General features: G+C 40.7%; 1 protein-coding gene across 7 annotated transcripts in view; it reads right to left on the bottom strand.

The window, feature by feature from the left end:
* The window catches only part of BCAS3 (BCAS3 microtubule associated cell migration factor), an 818,800-nt gene that overhangs the window by 717,459 nt on the left and 77,015 nt on the right, over window positions 1-24,326 (bottom strand). For all 7 annotated transcript variants that reach the window (XM_072136426.1, XM_072136427.1, XM_072136425.1 and 4 more), the window contains one exon: window positions 10,849-10,921. In XM_072136426.1, coding sequence (XP_071992527.1) covers window positions 10,849-10,921 — 73 coding nt within the window. The remainder of the gene's footprint in view (window positions 1-10,848; window positions 10,922-24,326) is intronic.

Here is a 24,326-nt window from a genome sequence, read left to right as displayed (position 1 = left end):
TGAGAACTGTCCATGGCGAGATGGTGACATTGTTGCTCCACTCTTGCAAAGGGCAGCCATCAGGCATCATTGACGGAGACCTCCCTTAGATTACTAAATAGAGTTTATTACATTCCCCCCGTCTGGCAACTATGTATCCCCACCTACCCAATACCTGCTTTTGAGGCTGTAATGCTCTGGGTGATATGGCCCACATCTGGTGGCACTGCCACCTGGTTCCCTCTCTCTGGAACAACGTTAAGACCCTTATCCGCTCTATATTAGGTAATGCAACCCCGGTAACCTCTGCTGTACTCCTTCTAAACCAGCAAGGTCAAAAATAAAGCGCATCGATCGGCTCAGTTTATAGCTTGGCAACTAGAATCCATATAGCGACAAAATGGAAAACACCGAATCTGTTATTTACAGCGGTTTACAGAGTAAACCTATTGATGTTGTTCAAAAGGAAAGAGCCAACCAGGACAGACACACTGTATTTGAAGGTATTTGGAACCCATGGATCACTGAACACGGTTCACCTACCCTTGTGAGGGCTCTAACAATACGTATGCTTGTTACCACTCTCACCTTTAGCCAGATTGTCATAGATTGTCACGGACGCAGTGATACCAAATATGTGGGGGTTTTGTGTATTTTAATCAATTTTACTGAATAAAAACTGATTTGGAGAAAATCTTGTTCATTTAAGCATCACCATCTTTGCATCATATGCATAACTTTTTTATTTTTCAGCTGACAAATCTGGTTAAGGGCTTATTTTTTGCGAGAAAAGTTGTTCTTTTTAGTGGTCTTATTTTAGGGTGCGTAACTTTTTTTAAACCACTTTTTAGAGCATTTTTTGGAAAGTATGAATTAAAAATGATCTTTTTTTGGAGAGGTTTTTGCGTTTCATTCTCCAGCTTTTACCGTACAGATCCAGTACGATTCTGTTTCATTATACAGATTGTTACGGAAGCGGCAATACCAAGTATGTGGGTTTGTGTTTTTTTTACTTTATTAAGTGTTTTTATGGGAGAGTGGCATTTTAGGGGCTTTTATTTTTATTTATTTATTCTAATGTTTAAACTTTAGTGTTTTTAACTTTTTTTACTTCTACAAACTTGAATTTGAACCAGTGATGCTCTGATCGCTGGTTCAAGTCCAATACACTGCTCTACAATACTAATTAATTGTAGAGCAGTGTAAACTGACTGTGAATGCAGACGCATGCGCTGAGAGTTTATAGTCAGACCCGGATGGGGTCTCACTGTCAAGAACATCGGGCAGCCCTGGGACACTTGGTAGACCTCGGGGCTGCCCAGAAAAGGATCAGATCCCCCGGTAAGCAGCACGGGGGAACCGATCCATAAGGGGTAGACCTTTGCACGCCTCGGTCATACTTGACCACAGCGAGTACGGGGTTAACACTCGGGATCAGAGCCGGCTCCGATTGTGGGTGTTAGAGTGCGGTGTCAGCTGTAATATACAGTTTTAACATGCCTTCCGGGGGTCTTTACCCCACGATCACCCCCCCCCCTGCGCGCGCCGTTTTCAGGGCGCCGATCGCTGCTATGGCGGGACCCCAGAGAAGCCTGAAGGCAGTGCCTTTAAGATGGCATCTGCTAATACCCTGCAATACATGAGTATTGCAGAGTATTATCATGAACAAGCAATCAGATGATTGCTTGTTCATGTCCCATGGTTGATCAAGTAAAAAATGTAAAAAAAAATGTTTTTCAATAAAAAATAACTTTATAAATCACTAAAAATGCCCATAAGCCCCAAAACATATAAAGAGACATATAACGCTCAAAAAAGTCTAAATCATAACACAAACCCACATATATAGTATCACCGCGTTCGTAACAATCCATAGAATAAAGCTAAATAACTATTGAACCCATATGATGAACGCCGTAAAAAAAAACCTTAAAAAACCCGCCAAAAATTATGATTTTTACCTATTATATCCCACTAAAAATGCAATAAAAAGTGATCAACAAAACATATGTAATCCAGAATGATACTGTTGCAAAGTACAACATGTCCCGCAAAAAAACAAGCCATCAACCAGCTCCGTAGCCAAAAACGTAACAATGTTATGCCACTTGGAAGACGGTGATGCAAAAATGATAGATTTTTCCCCACATTAAGGTTTTATTTGGCAAATTTAGTAAAACATAAGAAAAAATATTGATGTCTGGTATCCCCGTAATCGTATCGACCCATAGAATAAAGATAACATAATTATTAGGCTATATGGTGAACAAAAAAAAAAAAAAAGTAAAAAATCCAGTACAGAATTGATGCTTTTCTACTCATGACCTCAAAAAAAGTTCCTTAATTTTCAACAATAGGTGATACCAACCCCATAATGGTAACACTGGAAAAAGCATCTCATCCAGCAAAAAAAATGCCATCACATGGCCCAAATAACGTTATAGCGAAAATTTTATAGCCTTCAAAAAGGGGCAACGAGAAAACTAAAATCCTGGCAGCTGCAGGCTGCTCCTTCTCTTCTGCGCCTCGCTGTACCCCATAACACAAGTAATGTCCACATGTGGGGGGTCTCTGCACTCAGGAGAAATTGTAGAACAAATTTTATGGTGGGTTTTCTCTTTTTATCTTTTGGAAATGTGCAAATTTTAGGGCTAAATGAACGTATAACCGACAAAATTTGACCATTCTAAATTTCACCGCCATTTTGATTCAATTACTATGAAGATCTCAAGGGGTTAACAATCTTTGTAAATGCTGTTTCTGATAGCTTGAGGGGTGCAGATTTGAAAATGGGTTGGTTATATAGGGGTTTTTAATGCTAAATATGTAAAATTTAATTTCAAACAGTATTTATCCCCAAAATAGTCAGTCAATTCTGAAAATACGGAAAATCGCTATTCGATTTGTAAGCCGCGTGACGTCAAAATAAATGATCCAAAAATTTCAAAAATTAGGAAAATGTAAAGTAGACATATGGGAAATGTTATTCGGCAAGTTATTTAGGTGGTAAATCGGTCTACCTGAAAATGCGGTGATTTCGAATTTCGAAAATGGCAATTTTTTTCTAAAAATTCATCATTTGTTTCTTATTTTTGTAAATAAACACAAAACTTATCAGCCAAAATTTACCACTGAAATGAAGTACAACATGTGATGAAAAAACAATCTCAGAATCGCTTTGATAAGTAACAGTGTTCAAAAGTTATAACCACATAAAGAGATGCAGGTCAGAATCCAAAAAATGGGACTGAGCCTTAAGCTTATTTTTTTACAGATTGAGATTGAGATGCTGTCCGAGCAGCCCGGAGCATCTGAAAGGTGAGTACTCCATTTATTTTTTTGTGCTGGGGAAACAGGGGGCTGGTTAGCTATACACTACACGGGGCTGGCTATAAACTACAGGGGCTGGCTATTTACTGAAGAGGCAGGCTGGCTATATACTAAAGGGGCAGGCTGGCTATATACTACAGCGGGTTGGCTGGCTATATACTACAGCGGGTTGGCTGGCTATATACTACAGCGGGTTGGCTGGCTATATACTACAGGGGGCTGGCTGGCTATATACTACAGGGGGCTGGCTGGCTATATACTACAGGGGTCTAACTGGCTATTTACTACAGGGGGCTTGCTGGCTATATACTGGGAGGCTGTGACCAATGCATTACCGAGCACTGGGAAATACTCGAATAATAAAATTATTAGCATCAGATTTTCATTTTTAATACCTATTAAAATTATATAAATTTGACTTCCATGTAATCGCACTGTCCCAAAGAGTAAAGGGGAGGTGGCAGTTGGCCTGCACAGTGGAATCTGTAAAAACAGAGCCTACAAAAAGCGTTTTTATGTTAAGTTTACTGCATATTAATTTTTTGCCAGCTTCCCAGTACACGGCACGAAATATAACAAAATTTTCATACTTTGGTGTACAGACCTTTGGAGTAAGGTGTATTTTCATTGCTGGAATTTTTGGGACTGTAAAACCATGAGAACTTTTCATCATTGTTATTTATGTTCTGCAAAATGTGGCGCTTTATTTTTCGGTTACAGGGTTTACCTTTATCTTTTAAAACATCAGGAATTTTGGGACACAGCGATACCGAACATGTTTATAATTTTCTCATGCATGCATGCATTCTCATGTTGGGTTCATATTGTGTTAACATCATGTTTACTTGGTGTAAACACAATGGATCAAATATATGAAAACTGGTGCAATCTGCCTTAGTGCAGTTTGTCTCACTAATGTGCACTTTGCACCAGATAATCTAAAAGTGTAATTTTAATCCATTGTAAAAATTTAATCCATTTTGTTTTCAGAATGCGGAGAGTTGGTGCACTTTGCTTTTTCTGCTAGGACATAATTTTTGCGAAGTACAGTAATAAATGTGGCACAAACTCTAACTAAGCCCTTCCACGCCCCCTGAGGTGCTCAGTTTTCTAAAGTGTTGGAAAAAGTGCAATTGTAATACAAAAGTGGCACAGACAGTGGGAACGAAGAGTATTCAGACCCCTTTAAATTTTTCACTCTGTTTCATTGTAGCTCTTTGGCAAGATAAAAAAAAGGTTCTTTTTTTCTTGCCCATTAATTAACACACTGCACCTCATCTTGACAGAAAGAGAAATGTAGATATTTTTGTCAAGAAAACTGAAATATCATGGTCATAAGTATTCAGATCCTTATACTTATTTTGAGCTAGTACAGCCATGAGTCTTCTTGGGAATGATGCAACAAGTTTATCACAGCTGTATTTGGGGATCCTCTGCTATTTTTCCCTCCAGATCCTCTCCAGTTCCCTCAGGTTGGATGGTGAACATTGGTGGAAGCCATTTTCAGGTCTCTCCAGAAATTCTCAATTGGGTTTAGGTCAGGGCCCTGGCTGGGCCGGTCATGTCAAGAATGGTCACAGAGTTGTTTCGAAGCCACTGCTTTGTCATTTTAGCTCTGTGCTTAGGGTCAATGTTTTGTTGGAAGGTGAACCTTCAGCCCAGTATGAGGTGCAGAACACTCTGGAAGAGGTTTTCATCCAGGATCTCTCTGTACTTGACCGCATTCATCTTTGCTTGAATTGCAACCAGTTGTCCTGTCCCTGCATATGAAAAACACCCCCATAGCATGATTCTGCCACCATCTAGTCCAATCAATCTAACTAAACACAGGAGGACTTCAACGAAGGAGTAGAACCATCTAAAGGAAATGGACAATATGTAAGTTAAATATGAGTGTCACAGCAAAGGGTCTGAATACTTATAACCATGTGATTTTTCAGTTTTTCTTGTTTAATAAATTTGTAGAAATGGCTACATTTATTTAGTTTTCTGTCAAGATGTGGTGCAAAATGTACATTACAGAGCAAAATAGAAGACCTCATTTGATGTTACCATTTGGCTGCAATTTACAAACAAAGAGTGAAAAGGAATCTGAATACTTTCCGTACCCACTGTACAAAGTTAATATGATTGTTAAAAAGGAAAATGTCCATCAAATTCAACCAAGTAAGGGATTGGATGAGAAAGAAATTAACGGGAAGCAAATCTATATTATAGCATAACCATCAATGTTATTTTGATGTAAAAGGGCATCTAAGCACGTCAAGCACTATGCTGTTGTCAGTATTCGGAATATGTGGATCCATTGTACCACCGCAGGAGAGCTCGCCACAAAGCGGGATGTACTTGCTGTGGCAGGGTACCACCAGGTCGTCCCACAGGTGCGACTACCTTAACGGAAGACAGTCTCGTGGTCGGGTCCAGGAACAGGGTCAGGGCAGGTGGAAAAGATGCAGGGTCAAGTCCAATCCGGAGTCAGCAACGGGAGGTCTGGCAAATGGGAACACGGGTACACAGCAACGCAGGAACACAGCAACACGGAGGGACTCTAGTAACACAGGACTCAGGAGCAGGAACACACAGGAACGCAGGGATACACAGGAACGCAGAATAATCGCTACGAAGTTTTCTCTAAGGCTGTAAGGCACAAAGATCCGGCAGGGCTCGCAGGAAGAGGCAGACTTAAATAGGTTTCCAGGAAATGGGCAGCACTAATTAACAGCGTGCTGTCCCCTTAAATCTTCTGAAGCTGGCGCGTGCACCCTAGAGGTCGGGAGCGCGCACGGCCGAAGAAGACAGAGCAGGAGCCGGGAGTGGTGGGAAGCTCTGGCAGCACACAAGCAGGGGGATAGGAGCACTGGTCCCTACTGTGACCAGCTCTTGGGGCAGGCTATTCCACAGATTCACAGTTCTTACAGTAAACAAGCCTTGTCACTTCTGGTGATTAAACCTTGTGTTCTCCAGACACAAACAGTGTGCCCTTGTCTTTTGATTTTAAATATGTCCTAGATTAACTCTTTAACATAGTGAATGTTATAGTATATTTAGGCATTCTGTGCACCCACTTAGCAACCACTGGCATGTCCTCTATAACAATGTCTGTGATTGGCGGGGCTGGACATGTGACTTTGCAGTATAACGGCAGGGTCACATGTCCAGATGCCATTGCACACAGAGACAAAGCTAGGGAAAGAAGCTTGCTGCTCTTCATAAGATCAGACAAAAAGGCATGGTGATCTCAAAACCAGTGATTGCTCTTTTCAGGGCACTTAGGTATACAGATGTGGCTGCTGTTATAAGGGACAGGTGGAAATCTAAAATGCCATTTTCAGGGCATTCTGAAGAACTGCATTAGGCTAATCATATGCTGCTACAGTGAATGGATATTCTTACTGCTTATACAACAATAATTGTAAAGACCATATAGGAATATTAGCAATTATTGCATCATTCAACAAGATCTTGAAGGTCCTGTCTCTGTATAGTTTTCAGTCCCGAGAAAGATGAAATACTGGTGAAAATAGACTGTTTGCCAATATAGGACATCTTGCTGGATGTGATGCTCTGAAATACTTCTTACAAAGATACCAAGATAAAAGTCCAAAAAGCCAAAGCTTCATTTTCAAAGCCTTACTTTTTTGGTTTTGGTACTTTCATTTAGCCAAAAAATGACAATTTCAAAATTGTCAACACCATTTTGATTTAACCCATGTGCAATACTGAAAAGGTTAACAAATTTCATAAAAGTTGTTTTATGCAGGTTAAGGTGTTTAGTTTCTATATTAGGCTAATTTACCGTGTTTTACTATTATTCAGGCCTCTCAAAGTCACTTAACCCCTAGGCGCACCAGGACGTTATAGTACGTCCCGGTGGCTAGATACTTAGCGCACCAGGACGCACTATAACGTCCTGCTTCTGGCACCGGCTCACGAACGGAGCCGGTACCAGAAGCAGCGGCTGTCAGCTGTCTAGTACAGCTGACAGCCTGCGCTAACACCCGCGATCGGAGCCGACTCCGATCGCGGGTGTTAACCCCTTACACGCCGCGGTCAAGCATGACCGCGGCGTGTAAGGGTCTTCCCCCTATGGATCGGATCCCCCGTGCCGCTTACCGGGGGATCCGATCCTCTCCTGGGCAGCTCCGAGGACTGGCATGTGCCCCGGAGCTGCCCGGTTTCCATGGCAGCCAGAACCCTTCCGGGTCTGACTGCAAACTGTCTGAGCATGCGCAAGCATGCTTAGACAGTTTACACTGCTCTACAATAAAATAGTATTGTAGAGCAGTGTATTGAACTTAAACCAGTGATCAGAGTATCACTGGTTTAAGTTCAAGTATGTAGAAGTAAAATTATGCAAAAACACTTAACACTACACATTATAATAAATAAAAAATAAATACATAAAAATATAAGCCCCTAAAATGTCACTTTCCCATAAAAACACTTAATAAAGTATAAAAAACATAAAAACACAAAAAACCCCCGCATGTTTGGTATTGCCGCGTCCGTAACAATCTGCATAATAAAACAGAATCATTACTGGACCCGCACGGTAAACGCCGGAGGAAAAAAACGCAAAAAACGTTCCGAAAAAAAGATAATTTTTAATTAATACCCTATAAAAAATGCTCTAAAAAGTGATTTAAAAAATTTTATGCACTCTAAAATAAGCCCACTAAAAAGAACAACTGTTCTCGCAAAAAATAAGCCCCTAACCAGATTTGTCAGCCAAAAAATAAAAAAGTTATGCATATGAATAGATGGTGATGCTAAAATGAATAAGATTTTCTCCAAATTAGTTTTTATTCAGTACAATTGAATAAAATACACAAAACCCCCACATATTTGGTATCCCTGCGTCCGTAACAATCTGCATAATAAAACAGAATCGTTATTAGATCCGCAAAGTGAACCCCGTAAAAAACAACCTCAAAAAACTCTCTCTGAAAAAAAGATGATTTTTTATTAATGCCCTTTAAAAATGCTCTAAAAAGTGATTTAAAAAAGTTACGCAATCTAAAATAAGACCACTAAAAAGAACAATCCTTCTCGCAAAAAATAAGCCCTTAAACAGATTTGTGAGGTGAAAAATAAAAAAGTTATGCATATGAAAGACGGTGATGCTAAAATTAACAACAATTTTGCCAAATTACTTTTTATTCAGTAAAAATGGGAAAAAATAAAAAATATATATAAATGAAGTATTTTTGTAATCGTGGCGACCCATAGAATAAAAATAATATACTATTTTTATGGTATGGTTAACGGCCAAAAAAAAAACACATAAAAATGTTCCTAAAAATTGACGATTTTCATTTCCTCCACCAACAAAGCTTTAATTAAATCTCACCAATTAGCTATAGATGCCCCAAAATTATGTACCAGAAAAGTGCATCTCATGTGGCAAAAGAAATAAGCCCCTATAGGTCCTCAATAAAAAAAGAAAAAAATTATAGCCTGTACAATGTGACATAGCAAATCGGATCTGGATGGCGCCTCCTTCCCTCCTATGCCCAGCCGTGCGCCCATACAGCAGGTTACCACCACATATAGGGTATCGGTGTACTCGGGAGAAATTGGGTATCAAACTTTGTGGAGCCTTTTTTCATTTAATCCATTGTAAATGTTTAATTTTCCACCCAAAATGAGTGTATTGTGAAAAAATATTACAATTTTCAGACTGCACCTCCGTTTTGTTTTAACCCCTATAAAACACCTAAAGGGTTAACAAACTTCTCAAAAGTGGTTTTTCATACGTTGAGGGGTGTAGTTTCCACAATGGGGTAATTTATGAGTCTCGCTATTATTTAGGCCTCTCAGTGTCAATTAGAAGTTGAGCAGGTCCATCTAAATACGGGTTTTGGTGATTTTACAAAAAATGTGAAAAATGATACCTAAATTCTGAGCCTCAGAACATTCTAGTAAAATATGTGGAATCTTAAAAAAACCATGCCAACATAAAGCAGACATTTGGGAAATGTAAGTTATGAATTTATTTGGGTGCTATGACTATCTGCATCAAAAGTAGAGAATTTAGAACGTTGAAAATATAGAATTTTTCCAATTTTTTGCCAAATTTTGTTTTTTTTCATAACTAAACGCAAAAGATTTCATCCAAATTTTTAAACTAATTTGAAGTACAATGTGTCACGAGAAAACAATCTCAAAATCCCCTGGATTTCTCATAGCGTTCCCACGCTATAACCACTTATAGTGACACAGGGCAGATTTGAAAAATGGGGCCGCGTCCTTTAGGCCAAAAGATGCTGTGTCCCGTAGGGGTTAAAACCTAACCAGGTCCCTCAAGACATGAGTCTTGATGATTCTCATGAAAACGTGAACAATTTAACCTAAAGTTCTAAGCCTCCTAACATGCTACAAAAATGAGTGGGTGCATAAAAAAATTGGGAAAATGTTTGTTATTGAGTAATTTGAGGAAAATTTCAAACTTTTCTGAATTTTTGCCAAATTTCCATTTTCTTAAGAATGAAACGCAAAACTTGTCACCCAAATTTTTCAACTATAATGAAGTACAATGTGTCACGAGGAAAGAATCTCTAAATCACCTGGAAGGTGCAAAATGGCCAAGTCGTTAAAGAGTAGAGGGTTACAAAGTCAATGTTTTGGAGTGGCCGTCACAAAGCCCTGAATTTATGGGCAAAGCAAAAAAGGCAGGTGCGAGAAAGATGGCCTTTTGTCCTGTCAGTTCTGTCATGAGGAAAACTATTGTGTAAAGAGTGTGGAAGGGTATCCAAAACATTTCACCCAAGTCTTACAGTTATGTAAAGTTATGTAAACTTTTGACTTAGGGAAAGTAATAAAAAGGCCTTAAAAATCTCTCTTTCATTTTTCTGACATTTGGCAAATATAAATAATTTTGGTAATCCTAATTTACCTAAAACGGGAAAGTTTTTTCCGATTTCATTTCAAATATTTAGAAAGACGTGGTTATGTGTGTGTGTGTATATATATATACATACATTATACATTAGTCCGATGCGCCTTATATATGTAATAATTACATATATAAGGCGCATCAGACTATAAGGCGCAGGGTCCGGGGGCCGGGGGCGTGGCGGAGATCCGACGTGACGCGGCGACGTGACGCGGCGACGGGATGCGACGCCGAGACGCGACGGGGAACGCGGGGAAGGTGAGCGGGGAAGGTGAGGGGGAGGTGGAGGAGGGCAGCGGACCATACTTACATAGGTCCCCGCTACCGGAGACAGCAGATCTCCCGCTGGAGATCTGCTGTCTCCGGTAGCGGGGACCTATGTAAGTATGGTCCGCTGCCCTGTGCCCAGCGCCATACATAGGGCGCACCGGACAATAAGGCGCACTTTGGATTTCCACGGAAATCCAATGCTTTTAAGTGCGCCTTATAGTCCGGAAAATACGGTACTTGGGAAACCAAATAAAGCAAAACATGACTACTAAGATTATACACAATAGAAGCACAGTGTTACAAATAATAATCAGTGTAGCATCAAAACAATATATATCTTCTTCCTCAATTCTCTTATAAGTAAATGTTCTTACCTGCAAGAACCTGTACTTTTACACATTCCAAGGAGTGGTCTTTTTTCAGAAAAACTATCAGCCTTTTGGGAACCTACAAAAGTTTTGAATAATTTGTAATAATTGAATAAAGACAGCATAAAAGATACATAAAAATAAGAATAGTTCTATGCATAATTATGCAAAGCAAGTCACATTGATGCAACAATTTAGAGTACAGGGCTAATGACAGTTATTGGGAGGGATTTTTTAATTCAAAAGTTTTCTGGTATACATGGGATGAAATAGTCATAATTCCTGGTCAAGCGCCAGTCCCCCCTCTAGAAACCTCTTTAGTGAAAAGTTGGAATGTAGGGGTTATAGATGCCCTGGCCTGCCGAAATTACTATACCCAGTGTCAGAGTCAGAAATATACAATTATATGGCATTTGACAATGTTCTACAGAAAACTCCATTGTACGTCACAGCTTAATAACCATTTTGCAGCACAGAGCATGTATAAGAAACTGGGAAAACATATTGACTCGAGCATAAGCCTAGGGTGGGAAATGCATTTGTCACAGCCTTCCCCGTATATAGCCAGGAAGCACATGCCCCCTAGCATATAGCCAGTAGCCCCCTGCCCCTAATATATAGCCAGCCCCCTAGAACAGTGATGGCAAACCTTTTAGACACCGAGTGCCCAAACTACAACCAAAACCCACATATTTTTCGCAAAGTGCCAATGCGACAATTTAAGCAGTAACTTATCACTCCCTGCTCTGTCACAGTTTTAAATTGTATAGGCATCTGAGGACTCCAATACAGTAGAAAGAAGGAAAAGAAGTTTGGATTATCATTGTAGCTTCATTCTAGGGTCCTGGGACTGCAAGAGGCCTTGAGTCCTGTTTGGCAAACTCTACCCTGGGGTGATGGCAAGGGTGCCCATAAAGAGGGCTCTGAGTGCCACCTCTGGCACCCGTGCCATAGGTTCGCCACCACTGCCCTAGAATATAGCCAGCAGCCCCCTTGTATATAGCCAGTGCTTTCCCCCAGTATATAGCCAGTGCCTGCCCCCCAGTATGTAGCCAGTGCCTGCCCCCCAGTATGTAGCCAGTGCCTGCCCCCTTAGTATATAGCCAGCAGCCCCCTACCCCCAGCATATAGCTAGTACCTTCCCTCCAATATATAGCCAGTGCCTGCCCCCCAAGTATGTAGCCAGTGTCTGCCCCCAAGTATGTAGCCAGTGTCTGCCCCCTGTCCAGTCAAAAAAAAAGTTTGGACTCATCTTTCTGACAACCCCCACAGCTCCTATTCTGTCCTTAGCTCCAGCTGTCCCTGTACACACTACTCCCTGTACCGGCCCACTTCCTAGAAACCAGACACTCCATAAATCAACTTAAATTCCAGATTATTGAGCATGTTGAAACGCCAAGGAGAGGAGGGGATCGAGTTGCGCTATTAAAACAACGTGAATCTTACTGGATTCACACTCGGCAAACACTACAACCAGATGGACTTAATCGGGACTATAGCATACAAAGTTTCTGTTGATTTCATCCTTCCCTTCCAATGTCTAACTAGTTTGTTCTTTACAGAGACGATAGAACTTTCCAGATGTGGACTCATGGACACCACCACTAAGGATGGGTAAAATAACCCCGTTCCCTGTGTGTTTCTAATCTTTTCCAAATTTTCATACTAAATCCTTCTTCCAATTTTTTAACCCCAATTTTCGCATGTCTTAATTTTTTTCATTTTTTCATATTTTAAATTTTTCCAATTTTTCTCTTTTCATTTTACTTTTATTACATTTACTTTTATAAATTTTTATTTATATCCGTTCCTTCAGTTTTACCCTTCATTTCTATCCTGTTTGACAGTCCGATTTTTGCCCTCATGTGACGCTCCGATGTGTCAGCATCGATGCCCAGCTTTAGCCTTAACACCGTGGCCTATACCAATTTACTCCACTGCATTTCCTCCTACTCACATATGACCCCTCTATGCGCTCCATACCAGGAACACGGATACCGCTATTCCGGACGCTTTGGAGGCCTATGCGCATGTCCGCGCTTGCGTTCCAGCAAATGGAATGCATCTATGACAACTTCCGGTCCTATACCGGAAGTTGCTGGTGCAATACCGGAAGTTCACTCCCACCATGACGGCCAAGGCTTTTAAAGCCGCCGACAACAGGAGGAGACCAGCGCCACACTCCACTGAGCAGCACAGACTGCCATTCCATCATGGCAGCGCTATTATTGCTATAAGCAAACTCCCTCATCGATATTACTGATACAAACTGGTAAGCTGACCTCTCTCTTCTATATGTATTCCCTACAGGTTATCTTATATTCTGAGATTGGGTTAGATCTACCTTTCATGGACATATGAAGACTACTATACCTACTACCAACAGCCATTACTTGTTAATACTATTGCTGTAACTTATAACTGTGACACCTAGTTGTGGAGCTTGCTCCCTCTCTATCCGATACAAATGTGATGTCAGCATGTTTGTGATATTTTGTACATATGTAAATAGTATTTTGATGTTTATATAATAGTTCTGATCCACTTTTTGTACTATATTCACAGAGTTTGATAAAGGTCTATTGTTGACCGAAACATCACATTTGAAAGTTTGTTTCAATAAAAATTCCTTGCAACTCATACAATGTGACTGGAGTCCAAGATTTTCCTACATTATACGAGATTGGGACCCTCTCCAGAGCACCTGCACCAAACATTGATTTGACTGTGCAGCCATAATCCAATTTTTAACTTATTTTGACTGACAGCTCTGCCTTGTGTTACATTCATGTCATGTGAATAGAGTGACATCATATTGGGCCCTTTAGCTACCTAATATTAGCAAACTGTACCCGTATTGTACTGTACTGTATGAATCTGATTACATAAAACCACAGCAGCCTCTATTAAGGAGGGAGAGGTGCAGAAATCCATAGAGGCTGCTGTGATTTCAGCTCTCGAAATTATCAGAACCGAGCTTACTGTCATTGTTTACTTTTACCCACGATCACTGCCATGTATAAAAGGGCCACTGGCTAATGGGTGATATCTGCTGGATTGCCAAGGAAAGTGGTAGAGTGACTATAGGTTTTTTAATTATTTTGTATGAAATTCTAGAACCAGTATAGAGAAGCTTCCACCAGCCAGTGTTTTGTGGGCATACTCACATGTTGGTCTGCAGTAAAGAAAACTACAATTCCCAGCAGATCCATAGGTCACTAAGGGCACGTTGGGAGTTGTAGATACACAGAGGAAAAGAAGAATAGTAACCAGATATGGAATGTGTCAGCCTCTCCTTATAACTCACCTTTATAATCCCCCTGCCACTCTCTGTAGCCTTTGGGGAGGTTGGATGCCAGGGAACTGCTGTGTGATATTGTACAGCTCAAGCCCAGGGATTCTGCTGATAGTAAGATGCTGAGCGTGCACCCCAGTGCTGCTGGAGGAAATTACTGTCAGTGCTGCTCCCATAATATTCAAAGTGTACGTGCTGTATGCTGGGACCACACTGACACCTATAGCAATGCTTTGATGGCAAGGCATGTTGAGCAGAGAAGGAAGGTCCTGCATTAAATTACAAAGAGATGTTGTATGTCCTCTCCCCTCACGCATGACATAGGTTCGCCAACACTGCCCTAGAGCATAAAAATAATAATACTGGAGACCCCGGAGCAGCCATAAAAAACCCCAAACAAATCCTCTCATTTTCTTCTTCTCCTCCCAGAACCCTATTGCAGATTCTCCTCTACTTCATGTGCTGCTCTGTTCTGTGCTGGTTGTATGTGGTAGCATGAGAACCAGAACTGCACCAGACGCAGGAGAGGACCCCGGAGCAGTACAGTGCTGCTAATGAGTACCTAACACTCCTGGGTCCTAAATAATAATAATAATAATTCTTTATTTATATAGCGCACACAGATTACGCAGCGCTGCACAAGCATGTCAAACTGTCCCCATGGGGCTCACAATCTAAACAACCTAACAGTATGTTTTTGGAGTGTGGGAGGAAACCGGAGTACCCGGAGGAAACCCACGCAAACACTATCCTGCGGGTGCTCTGCTCTGGGTCCTGACCTTGATGCATACAACCAGTGTCAGGAGTCAGGACACACAGCGGCAGAAGAGGACCTAGGAGCAGTGAGAACTTCTCAGCTCCACTCAACGCTACCTGGCCTCACTCACCAATGAAAGCTTCCATTAATTAGGGAAGTGCTCATTGGACTTTGACTGTCAGCAGGATGGGGACCACAACTCATTTCTTGACCGGCTGCATGTGGCTTGTTGGTGCGATTTGTGCACCCCAGATCCCCCTTTTTAGTTAACATGAATGTGGCTTCACGTTATGTACATGCTCAGTAGAGATGCTCCACTACTATAAATTAGAGATATAAGGCACTGGGAAGGAATGTCTGAATTTATCTCAGCACTGCTAGAGTGACCAGGAAAGCAGGAATGTAGAGTCGGAGTAATGGAGCTGGAGTCGGTGGGCATTTTGGTGGAGCCGTAGTCCGAGTCGGAGTTCTGGAAATTGAGAAGTTAGAGGTTTGGCTTACCGACTCCACAACCCTGCAAAGCAGCGCTGTTAGGGACTTACAATTAAACAGCATGAGCCACTATTGGATCATCTGACACACACTTGCACATTAGTGAGGCAAATGGAACTAAAACAGTTTGCACCAGTTTTCACATATTTGGGACGTAGTGTACAGGATAGCACGGAGCAAAGCATGTGGAAGAGAAGTTTTCCTCATTCCTGTCAAGTATGGCTATCCATTGATGATCACCACCCACACCACTCCTGCTCAGGCAGCAAATTGCTAGGGACAGCTGGCACAGAAAACAATTGACCTGTGTTTTCTGTATGGAGTAGCACATCTGTAGAGACAGACAAAATTGCTGCCATAGAGGCTGTCCTGCCTACACTAGGAGAGGTTAATAATCTCCATCTATGCTTTGGGCTTGGGTCTTGATGAGGAGCGCAACTACAGCAATAGCAGCCAAGACAGCTGCTGCGGGGCCAGAAGTGTCAGGGGGCACCAGCATCCAACTTGACACACTAAATAATGGAGGATGTTCAGCATTATATACATATTGTATATTGTACAATAATTTGCATTTAATATGCATATGCAAATAATATGCATATGCAATAATATGCAAATAATATGCATTTAAAAGTGCCCATCTTGAAAAGTACACAGCACGAATTGGCAGCTCAGATAAGAAATGTTGGGGGAGAGGGAGGGGACACCAAAAAGGAGGGACTAGGTATCACTCAACTCTCATTCCTGCTGTTTATTTCCCCCATGTGGTCAGCAGCTACTGGACCAGATCTGTGTAAGTGTATAAATGTATACTTCAGTGTATACATGAGTGAGTATACAAATACGTATATTTCTAAGGGAGTGAAGTGCATTTTGCCAATTGAACTAGGCTTCTTCTGAGTCGCAACCACTTGAAAAATTTCAGAGGAAATCAATATAGCATAAGCAGTCAGTATTACATGATAAATGTTTTGCCTCTCTGGGTTTTCTGTAAGTCCAGAAGTTTTAGAATTGTTGTCCACTAGTTTTTATTTATTTCAACTAGCAAAATTCAATTTGAACTACTGCTATTGAGTTTTAAGATGAGGTCAAATATAAAAAGAAATAAACAGTTAATTGCTATGATTAAAAAGAATACTTAACAATATTTTAGCTCATAAACTGCTTGCATTCATAAGCCATACCTGCAAACATTTCATCAGTATAAGGACTAGAGATGGAATCAGATTAATTGCAGTCTCGCTGATTGTGCTGCAGACACGTGTCCTGCCTAATGGACTCAGTATCCACTTCGATTGCGTGTGTGGGTTAAAGCATAATCCATAGGTTGTGATGGATTAATTTCTTTGATATGTGGAATCGTCTGTGCTAGTGGAATATGCTGGAGATATGCACACCTGCTCAACACGCTTTGTTTAATGCAGCTCAGTGATTGAAAACAAAAAACAAAAATCCAGCCAAATCCATCAAATATCCAAAGAGTTGAAATCCTGTTGCAAAGTCCTTTTCTTAAACTCCCAAATCCTTTTAATTCTGTCATATAACACTACAGCATTTATCAAAAGCTGAAAATCCAGACAAATCACACAATTAAAGTAATGAAAAAGGCACCACCTGCCCTTATCTAGCCCTCCACTTAATAAAATGGTGACACTGGTTCACCTATCTGAAAAAATGTGCATAATGATTGCGAGTTACTAGGCAAGCTTTCATTTAATCAACTTGGAGTACTTTAATCACAATGAAGACATCCAGCCTCAATCTGATGACCTCCAATGTAATTCATTTCCTGGTCCATGCATACTGCTCTTTATAGCATTGCATCCCTTCACACATCCTAGTTCATAACATTTCATCAGGAGTACCAAATAATATAAAGGTCGATCTAAACATTAAAATCTAATATAATGTAGGTCCCTGTCGTGCCAACAAAAAAACTCTGATCCCTCAAAGCATGAAAGTATCCACTGCTTTTTAGCATCACGGCATTAGAAGTAGAGCAGTAGAGTAGATCAGTGTTATTTAGGACACTTAACCACCACATGGTTTAGTGCCCCAAATTGCCGTTTAGTTTTTCCCACTGTGACCACAACAAAAAAAGTGCATCAGGTCTAAATTGCTGCACAGATGTGGGGAGCTCCAGAGACAAGTCTAATGCGCTATATAGGACTCATCTCTAGGTAGGTATAAACTATTTTTTTAAGAGCACTTAACAAAAGGTCCTGTTGTTGGTCCCAAGTTGCCCAGCGAGGCCTTTAGTGATTAGATTTCTCAGAAGATCCCACAAATTCTTTACCGAATTAAGATCTGATTTTGGAATCACCATTATTATCTGTAATTCAATGTCATATTCCTCAGATCAATTCTGAACATTTTATTTCAGATTTGAAAAATTCATTGTCCTACTAAGGAAGGGTATTAGACGGTGAGCTTTGTCTGCAACAATTATGGTGTGATGTGTTACAGCAACTACTACATTTATACCAGGACCACAGCATTACAAACTTGAGTTTCTCCAAATGCAATTCATCAGATTGTCTCTCATTCTGCTGAAATCAAGAATCAGTATTTTAATAATGATATGAAGGTTACGTTTTATATATGTATTTATGCTCAAGATATTGTTACAATAAGTCGTAAAAGTGCTAACCTGCAAAACCCCTTTAATGAGACCAATAAAATAATGGCTTTTCCACAGCATAGGTCATTAATATTAGACCGATGGGGGAATATATTTCGCTAGAGTAAACCATGTAAAGTTACCTTATCATATTTGATCTCATAGCTGCAGTCTCATATTATCAGAGGTTCTGGGTCTCATATATACATGAACACATAATCAGAGGTTCGGGGTCTCATATATAAAGTCACATATGATCCCAGGTGCAGAGTCACATAAATATACCGTATATACTTTTGAAGACTGAAAAATCTTCAGTCTGGTCTGGGGTCGTCTTATACGCCGGTAATGTTTCTTCTCACCTTTCCCGCGATCCACCGAAGCTCCGCTGCTACGCTCCGACCGCAGGTGACAGCTACGTGGGTGCCGGCGTCGCAGAGAATATGACGTCGGCACGCAGCTGACGTCATATTCTGTGAGCCACCAGCGCTCAATGAGCTGTCACCGCCGGTCGGAGAGTAGCAGCGGAGCTTCGGTGGATCGCGGGAAAGGTGAGAAGGTTTTTTTATTATTAATGTGCCAAGCAGGCTGGCTATATACAGGGGGAGGCGGCAGGATGCAAATTGGGGGGGCCGGCATTCAGCACAATTGGGGGCCGCCAGGCTGTATAATAGCTGGCTGTATACTGGGGGTACAGGCTGGCAATATACAGGGGGAGCTGGCTGTTGGAAAAGGGGTAGTCTTATACGGTGAATATATCTGAAACTCTATATTTTTAACAGGAAAGTAGGGGGGTCGTCTTATACACCAGGTCGTCTTATACGCCGGAATATACGGTAGTTACATATTATCAGAGGTGCAGAGTGTCATATATTAAGTCACAGATAATCAGAGGTGCAGAGTGTCATATATTAAGTCACAGATAATCAGAGGTGCAGGGTCTCATATATAAAGTCACAGATAATCAGAGGTGCAGGGTCTCATATATAAAGTCACATATAATCAGAGGTGCAGGGTCTCATATATAAAGTCACATATAATCAGAGGTGCAGGGTCTCATATATAAATTCACATATAATCAGAGGTGCAGGGTCTCATATATAAAGTCACATATAATCAGAGGTGCAGGGTCTCATATATAAAGTCACATATAATCAGAGGTGCAGGGTCTCATATATAAATTCACATATAATCAGAGGTGCAGGGTCTCATATATAAAGTCACATATAATCAGAGGTGCAGGGTCTCATATATAAAGTCACATATAATCAGAGGTGCAGGGTCTCATATATACAGTCACATATAATCAGAGGTGCAGGGTCTCATATATAAAGTCACATATAATCAGAGGTGCAGGGTCTCATATATAAAGTCACATATAATCAGAGGTGCAGGGTCTCATATATAAAGTCACATATAATCAGAGGTGCAGGGTCTCATATATACAGTCACATATAATCAAATGTGCAGGGTCTCATATATACAGTCACATATAATCAGAGGTGCAGGGTCTCATATATACAGTCACATATAATCAGAGGTGCAGGGTCTCATATATACAGTCACATATAATCAGAGGTGCAGGGTCTCATATATACAGTCACATATAATCAAATGTGCAGGGTCTCATATATACAGTCACACATAATCAGAGGTGCAGGGTCTCATATATAAAGTCACATATAATCAGAGGTGCAGGGTCTCATATATACAGTCACATATAATCAGAGGTGCAGGGTCTCATATATAAAGTCACATATAATCAGAGGTGCAGGGTCTCATATATACAGTCACATATAATCAGAGGTACAGGGTCTCATATATACAGTCACATATAATCAGAGGTGCAGGGTCTCATATATACAGTCACATATAATCAGAGGTGCAGGGTCTCATATATAAAGTCACATATAATCAGAGGTACAGGGTCTCATATATAAAGTCACTTATAATCAGAGGTGCAGGGTCTCATATATAAAGTCACATATAATCAGAGGTGCAGGGTCTCATATATAAAGTCACACATAATCAGAGGTGCAGGGTCTCATATATAAAGTCACATATAATCAGAGGTGCAGGGTCTCATATATAAAGTCACATATAATCAGAGGTGCAGGGTCTCATATATACAGTCACATATAATCAGAGGTGCAGGGTCTCACATATACAGTCACATATAATCAGAGGTGCAGGGTCTCATATATACAGTCACATATAATCAGAGGTGCAGGGTCTCATATATACAGTCACATATAATCAGAGGTGCAGGGTCTCATATATACAGTCACATATAATCAGAGGTGCAGGGTCTCATATATAAAGTCACATATAATAAGAGGTGCAGGGTCTCATATATACAGTCACATATAATCAGAGGTGCAGGGTCTCATATATACAGTCACATATAATCAGAGGTTCAGGGTCTCATATATACAGTCACATATAATCAGAGGTGCAGGGTCTCATATATACAGTCACATATAATCAGAGGTGCAGGGTCTCATATATACAGTCACATATAATCAGGGGTGTAGGGTCTCATATATACAGTCACATATAATCAGAGGTGCAGGGTCTCATATATGCTTTTTTTGACATCCTCTTTCATTTGATTTCTTTTTCGTCAACAAAAATGATAAGGGTATCAGATACTTCCTCCTCAATTTAACAAAAGCTGACAACACGTTGGGTTACTACAATTTATATATAAACCATGTAGGCTCACATAAAAAACTCTGCATTTACCTATCTGCCCACATCAACCTGCATCTCTCTATGATGTGATGTGCCCTATGTGCCAAGCTCACAGCTGAGACCTGTGATTGGCGATCATGGTGACCTGCTCTGTATGAGATGCCAGCTCGGGAACATCATGGTTGAAAACAGCAGAGCAAGGAGTGGTATGCAGATGTAGCCTTAAAATATGAAGTAAATCATTTTTCATTTAGCTTTGGCTGAAATTTAGTCGAAATCACATCAGTAGATATGAATGACATATATTTTGTGCCTTGTGTTTAATAGTTTCTTAACTATAAATCATACTTTGTGTAAGTGTATTTTACTGCATGTCAAAACCATAAAGCTGAAAGTCAGCATGACCATAACTGCTTCTAATAAAATTTTATTTCAAAGTGTAAATTTTCTTGTGCCAAATCTTTACAGGCCTCTCAGATCTGGAACTTTTACTAAGGAATATTTTTATTACACTGTGCGTTTATTAGTTAAATATCTTGGCTAATAACCACCAACAGTAAAAATATACCAGTTCTAAGTTTCTGGTGACCACAGGAAAAAAAATGCCATGTACACTGTGCTAGGTACTTTTTAATAATTCCTCATTTAAAATGTATTATTAAAAGTCTAATTAGTCTTGGATTGCTGTTTTGCTCTGATTTGGGCAGGGCTAGATATATACTCAATACTCATCTCATGACAACACACTCTGTCTAAATGATCTTAAAGGGTAATAGGGCATAGAGGGTAGCCCCCTCTACAAGTCAAATGGAGAACTGCTCCCACTCGGGCACGTACATTACATCGGTGGCCATATGGATGGCTATTCCTGCGCACTCTTAACCTTCTTTCCTCACAAAGCAGTGAAAGTTGCACCCAGTGACTGTTACTAAAATCTAAAACGGTTTTCTGATTTCTTAGTTTAAAAGGGAACCTGTCACCACATTTTCAGAAATAGAGCCAGTTAGAGATTCCCTTCTTTTAGAAAAAAATTGTTAACCTTACATCCCCATAAATAAACCATAAGTTATATTTCCTGGCATCAGAGCGGACATGTCCTGCTCAGCCAGCCCCTCCCATCTAGTCCTCCTCATGTCCCAGGCCTTAAAGAGGTTGGCCACATTAACTCATGTTTTGTTAACTCACCATTTAAGAAGTGAAGTGAAGCCTCCTGTCTTCATCAGCCAGACATTTCTGTCCATAAAATGGTTGAAGATGGAGGGTCATGTGATCTCTAACAATCGCCAGTTAAGAGATCACATGACCCTCCATCTGCGGCCATTTTATGGACAGGAATGTCTAGCTGATTAAGACAGGAGGCTTCACTTCACTTCTTAAATGGTGTCATTTGTGGCGGGTTTCTACCATATAGGCCTTATAAAGTCACTTCTGACTAAATTGGCCCTCCATAGGCCTCCCAACATCCTAAAAAAAAGGAAAAGCTGTTTGAAAAATGATGTTAAGTTACATATGGACAATGTTAGTAATCAAGTTATTTTGGTTATATGACTAAATGACATTATTTTTTAACCCCTTACCGACATGTGACATAATACTAAGTCACATGACGGGTGTGGGTGCATTGAGGGGCTCACGGGCTGAGCCCTCTCCATAGCCGTTAAGTCTTTGCTGCATAATGCAGTAAAGGCTTAATGGTAACAACCGCAAACAGTGCCAGCACTGATCGCAGGTGTTTTCCCACTGATGGCCGCCATGTTGCCGAGGATTGTTGCTCCCAATGACGTCATTGGGGAGCAGCGATCCGCCGCAATGACAGCCTTGGATCTTCGAAAGACCCGAGGCTGCTTCAGGTTAACCTATTCATTACAATGTGCTATCAGCACATTGTAATGAATGAGGAGGGGAATCCCCATATACTGCCATACTATAGTATGGCAGTATATGATAGGATCGTAGAGACAACCTAGGGTTAAAGTACCCTAGGGAGCCTGAAAAATGGTAAAAATAAAAAAAGAAATTTTTTTTTTAAATTGTAATTAAAAAACCTAAAAACTCAAATCACCTCCCTTTCCCTAGAACTGATATAAATATAAATAATGAGTTATAAGAAAAAATGGTGCCCAGACTCACGTAGGGCGCTGACAGTGCACTTCCCAAAAGAATACAATACCCTCAATTTAGGGAAAAAGAAAATGAATATTTAATCTATTAAAAATACATACAATAATATTTGTCCATACGTATGGACAAATATTATTGTATGTAATTTTAATAGATTAAATATTCATTGTCTTTTTCCCTAAATTGAGGGTATTGTATTCTTTTGGGAAGTGCACTGTCAGCGCCCTACGTGAGTCTGGGTACCATTTTTTCTTATAACTCATTGTTTTACCGGACGCCTCCGGCGTCACCGGTTCTGCCTGACTGTGGGAGCTGCTTAGACGGTGTTACATCCTAAACATACCCTAAGAATTCTTTCTGGATCCTGACAAGAAATAAGAAGGAACCTCTTCATGTACTGTATTTTATGAGACTATTTACAAGAATCCTCCAGGTGAGCACCTCCGCCTTCTCATACATTAGTGTTGGATTAACCAGACGTTATTACCCGAGGCGCCGTCCTCTGTTGTCTTCCTTTTCTTTATTTTCCTTATTTCAAGTATAAATATAAATAAACAGTAAAAATCATAAACACATTAGGTATCGACAGGCCAAAAATAGGGGGACTGTATATAGGTTTAGGGGGACTGTATATAATTATTATAGGGGGACTGTATATAGTTGTTATAAGGGGACTGTATATAGTTGTTATAGGGGGACTGTATATAGTTATTATAGGGAGTCTGTACACTCACCGGCCACTTTATTAGGTACACCATGCTAGTAACGGGATGGACCCCCTTTTGCCTTCAGAACTGCCTCAATTCTTCGTGACATAGATTCAACAAGGTGCTGGAAGCATTCCTCAGAGATTTTGGTCCATATTGACATGATGGCATCACACAGTTGCCGCAGATTTGTCGGCTGCACATCCATGATGCGAATCTCCCGTTCCACCACATCCCAAAGATGCTCTATTGGATTGAGATCTGGTGACTGTGGAGGCCATTTGAGTACAGTGAACTCATTGTCATGTTCAAGAAACCAGTCTGAGATGATTCCAGCTTTATGACATGGCGCATTATCCTGCTGAAAGTAGCCATCAGATGTTGGGTACATTGTGGTCATAAAGGGATGGACATGGTCAGCAACAATACTCAGGCGGGCTGTGGCGTTGCAACGATGCTCAGTTGGTACCAAGGGGCCCAAAGAGTGCCAAGAAAAAATTCCCCACACCATGACACCACCACCACCAGCCTGAACCGTTGATACAAGGCAGGATGGATCCATACTTTCATGTTGTTGATGCCAATTTCTGACCCTACCATCCGAATGTCGCAGCAGAAATCGAGACTCATCAGACCAGGCAACGTTTTTCCAATCTTCTACTGTCCAATTTCGATGAGCTTGTGCAAATTGTAGCCTCAGTTTCCTGTTCTTAGCTGAAAGGAGTGGCACCCGGTGTGGTCTTCTGCTGCTGTAGCCCATCTGCCTCAAAGTTCGACTGTGAGTTCAGAGATGCTCTT

Source organism: Engystomops pustulosus, chromosome 2 (assembly GCF_040894005.1).
Source record: "Engystomops pustulosus chromosome 2, aEngPut4.maternal, whole genome shotgun sequence".
NCBI lineage: Eukaryota > Metazoa > Chordata > Amphibia > Anura > Leptodactylidae > Engystomops > Engystomops pustulosus.
This window is presented reverse-complemented; position numbering and strand designations above follow the sequence as displayed.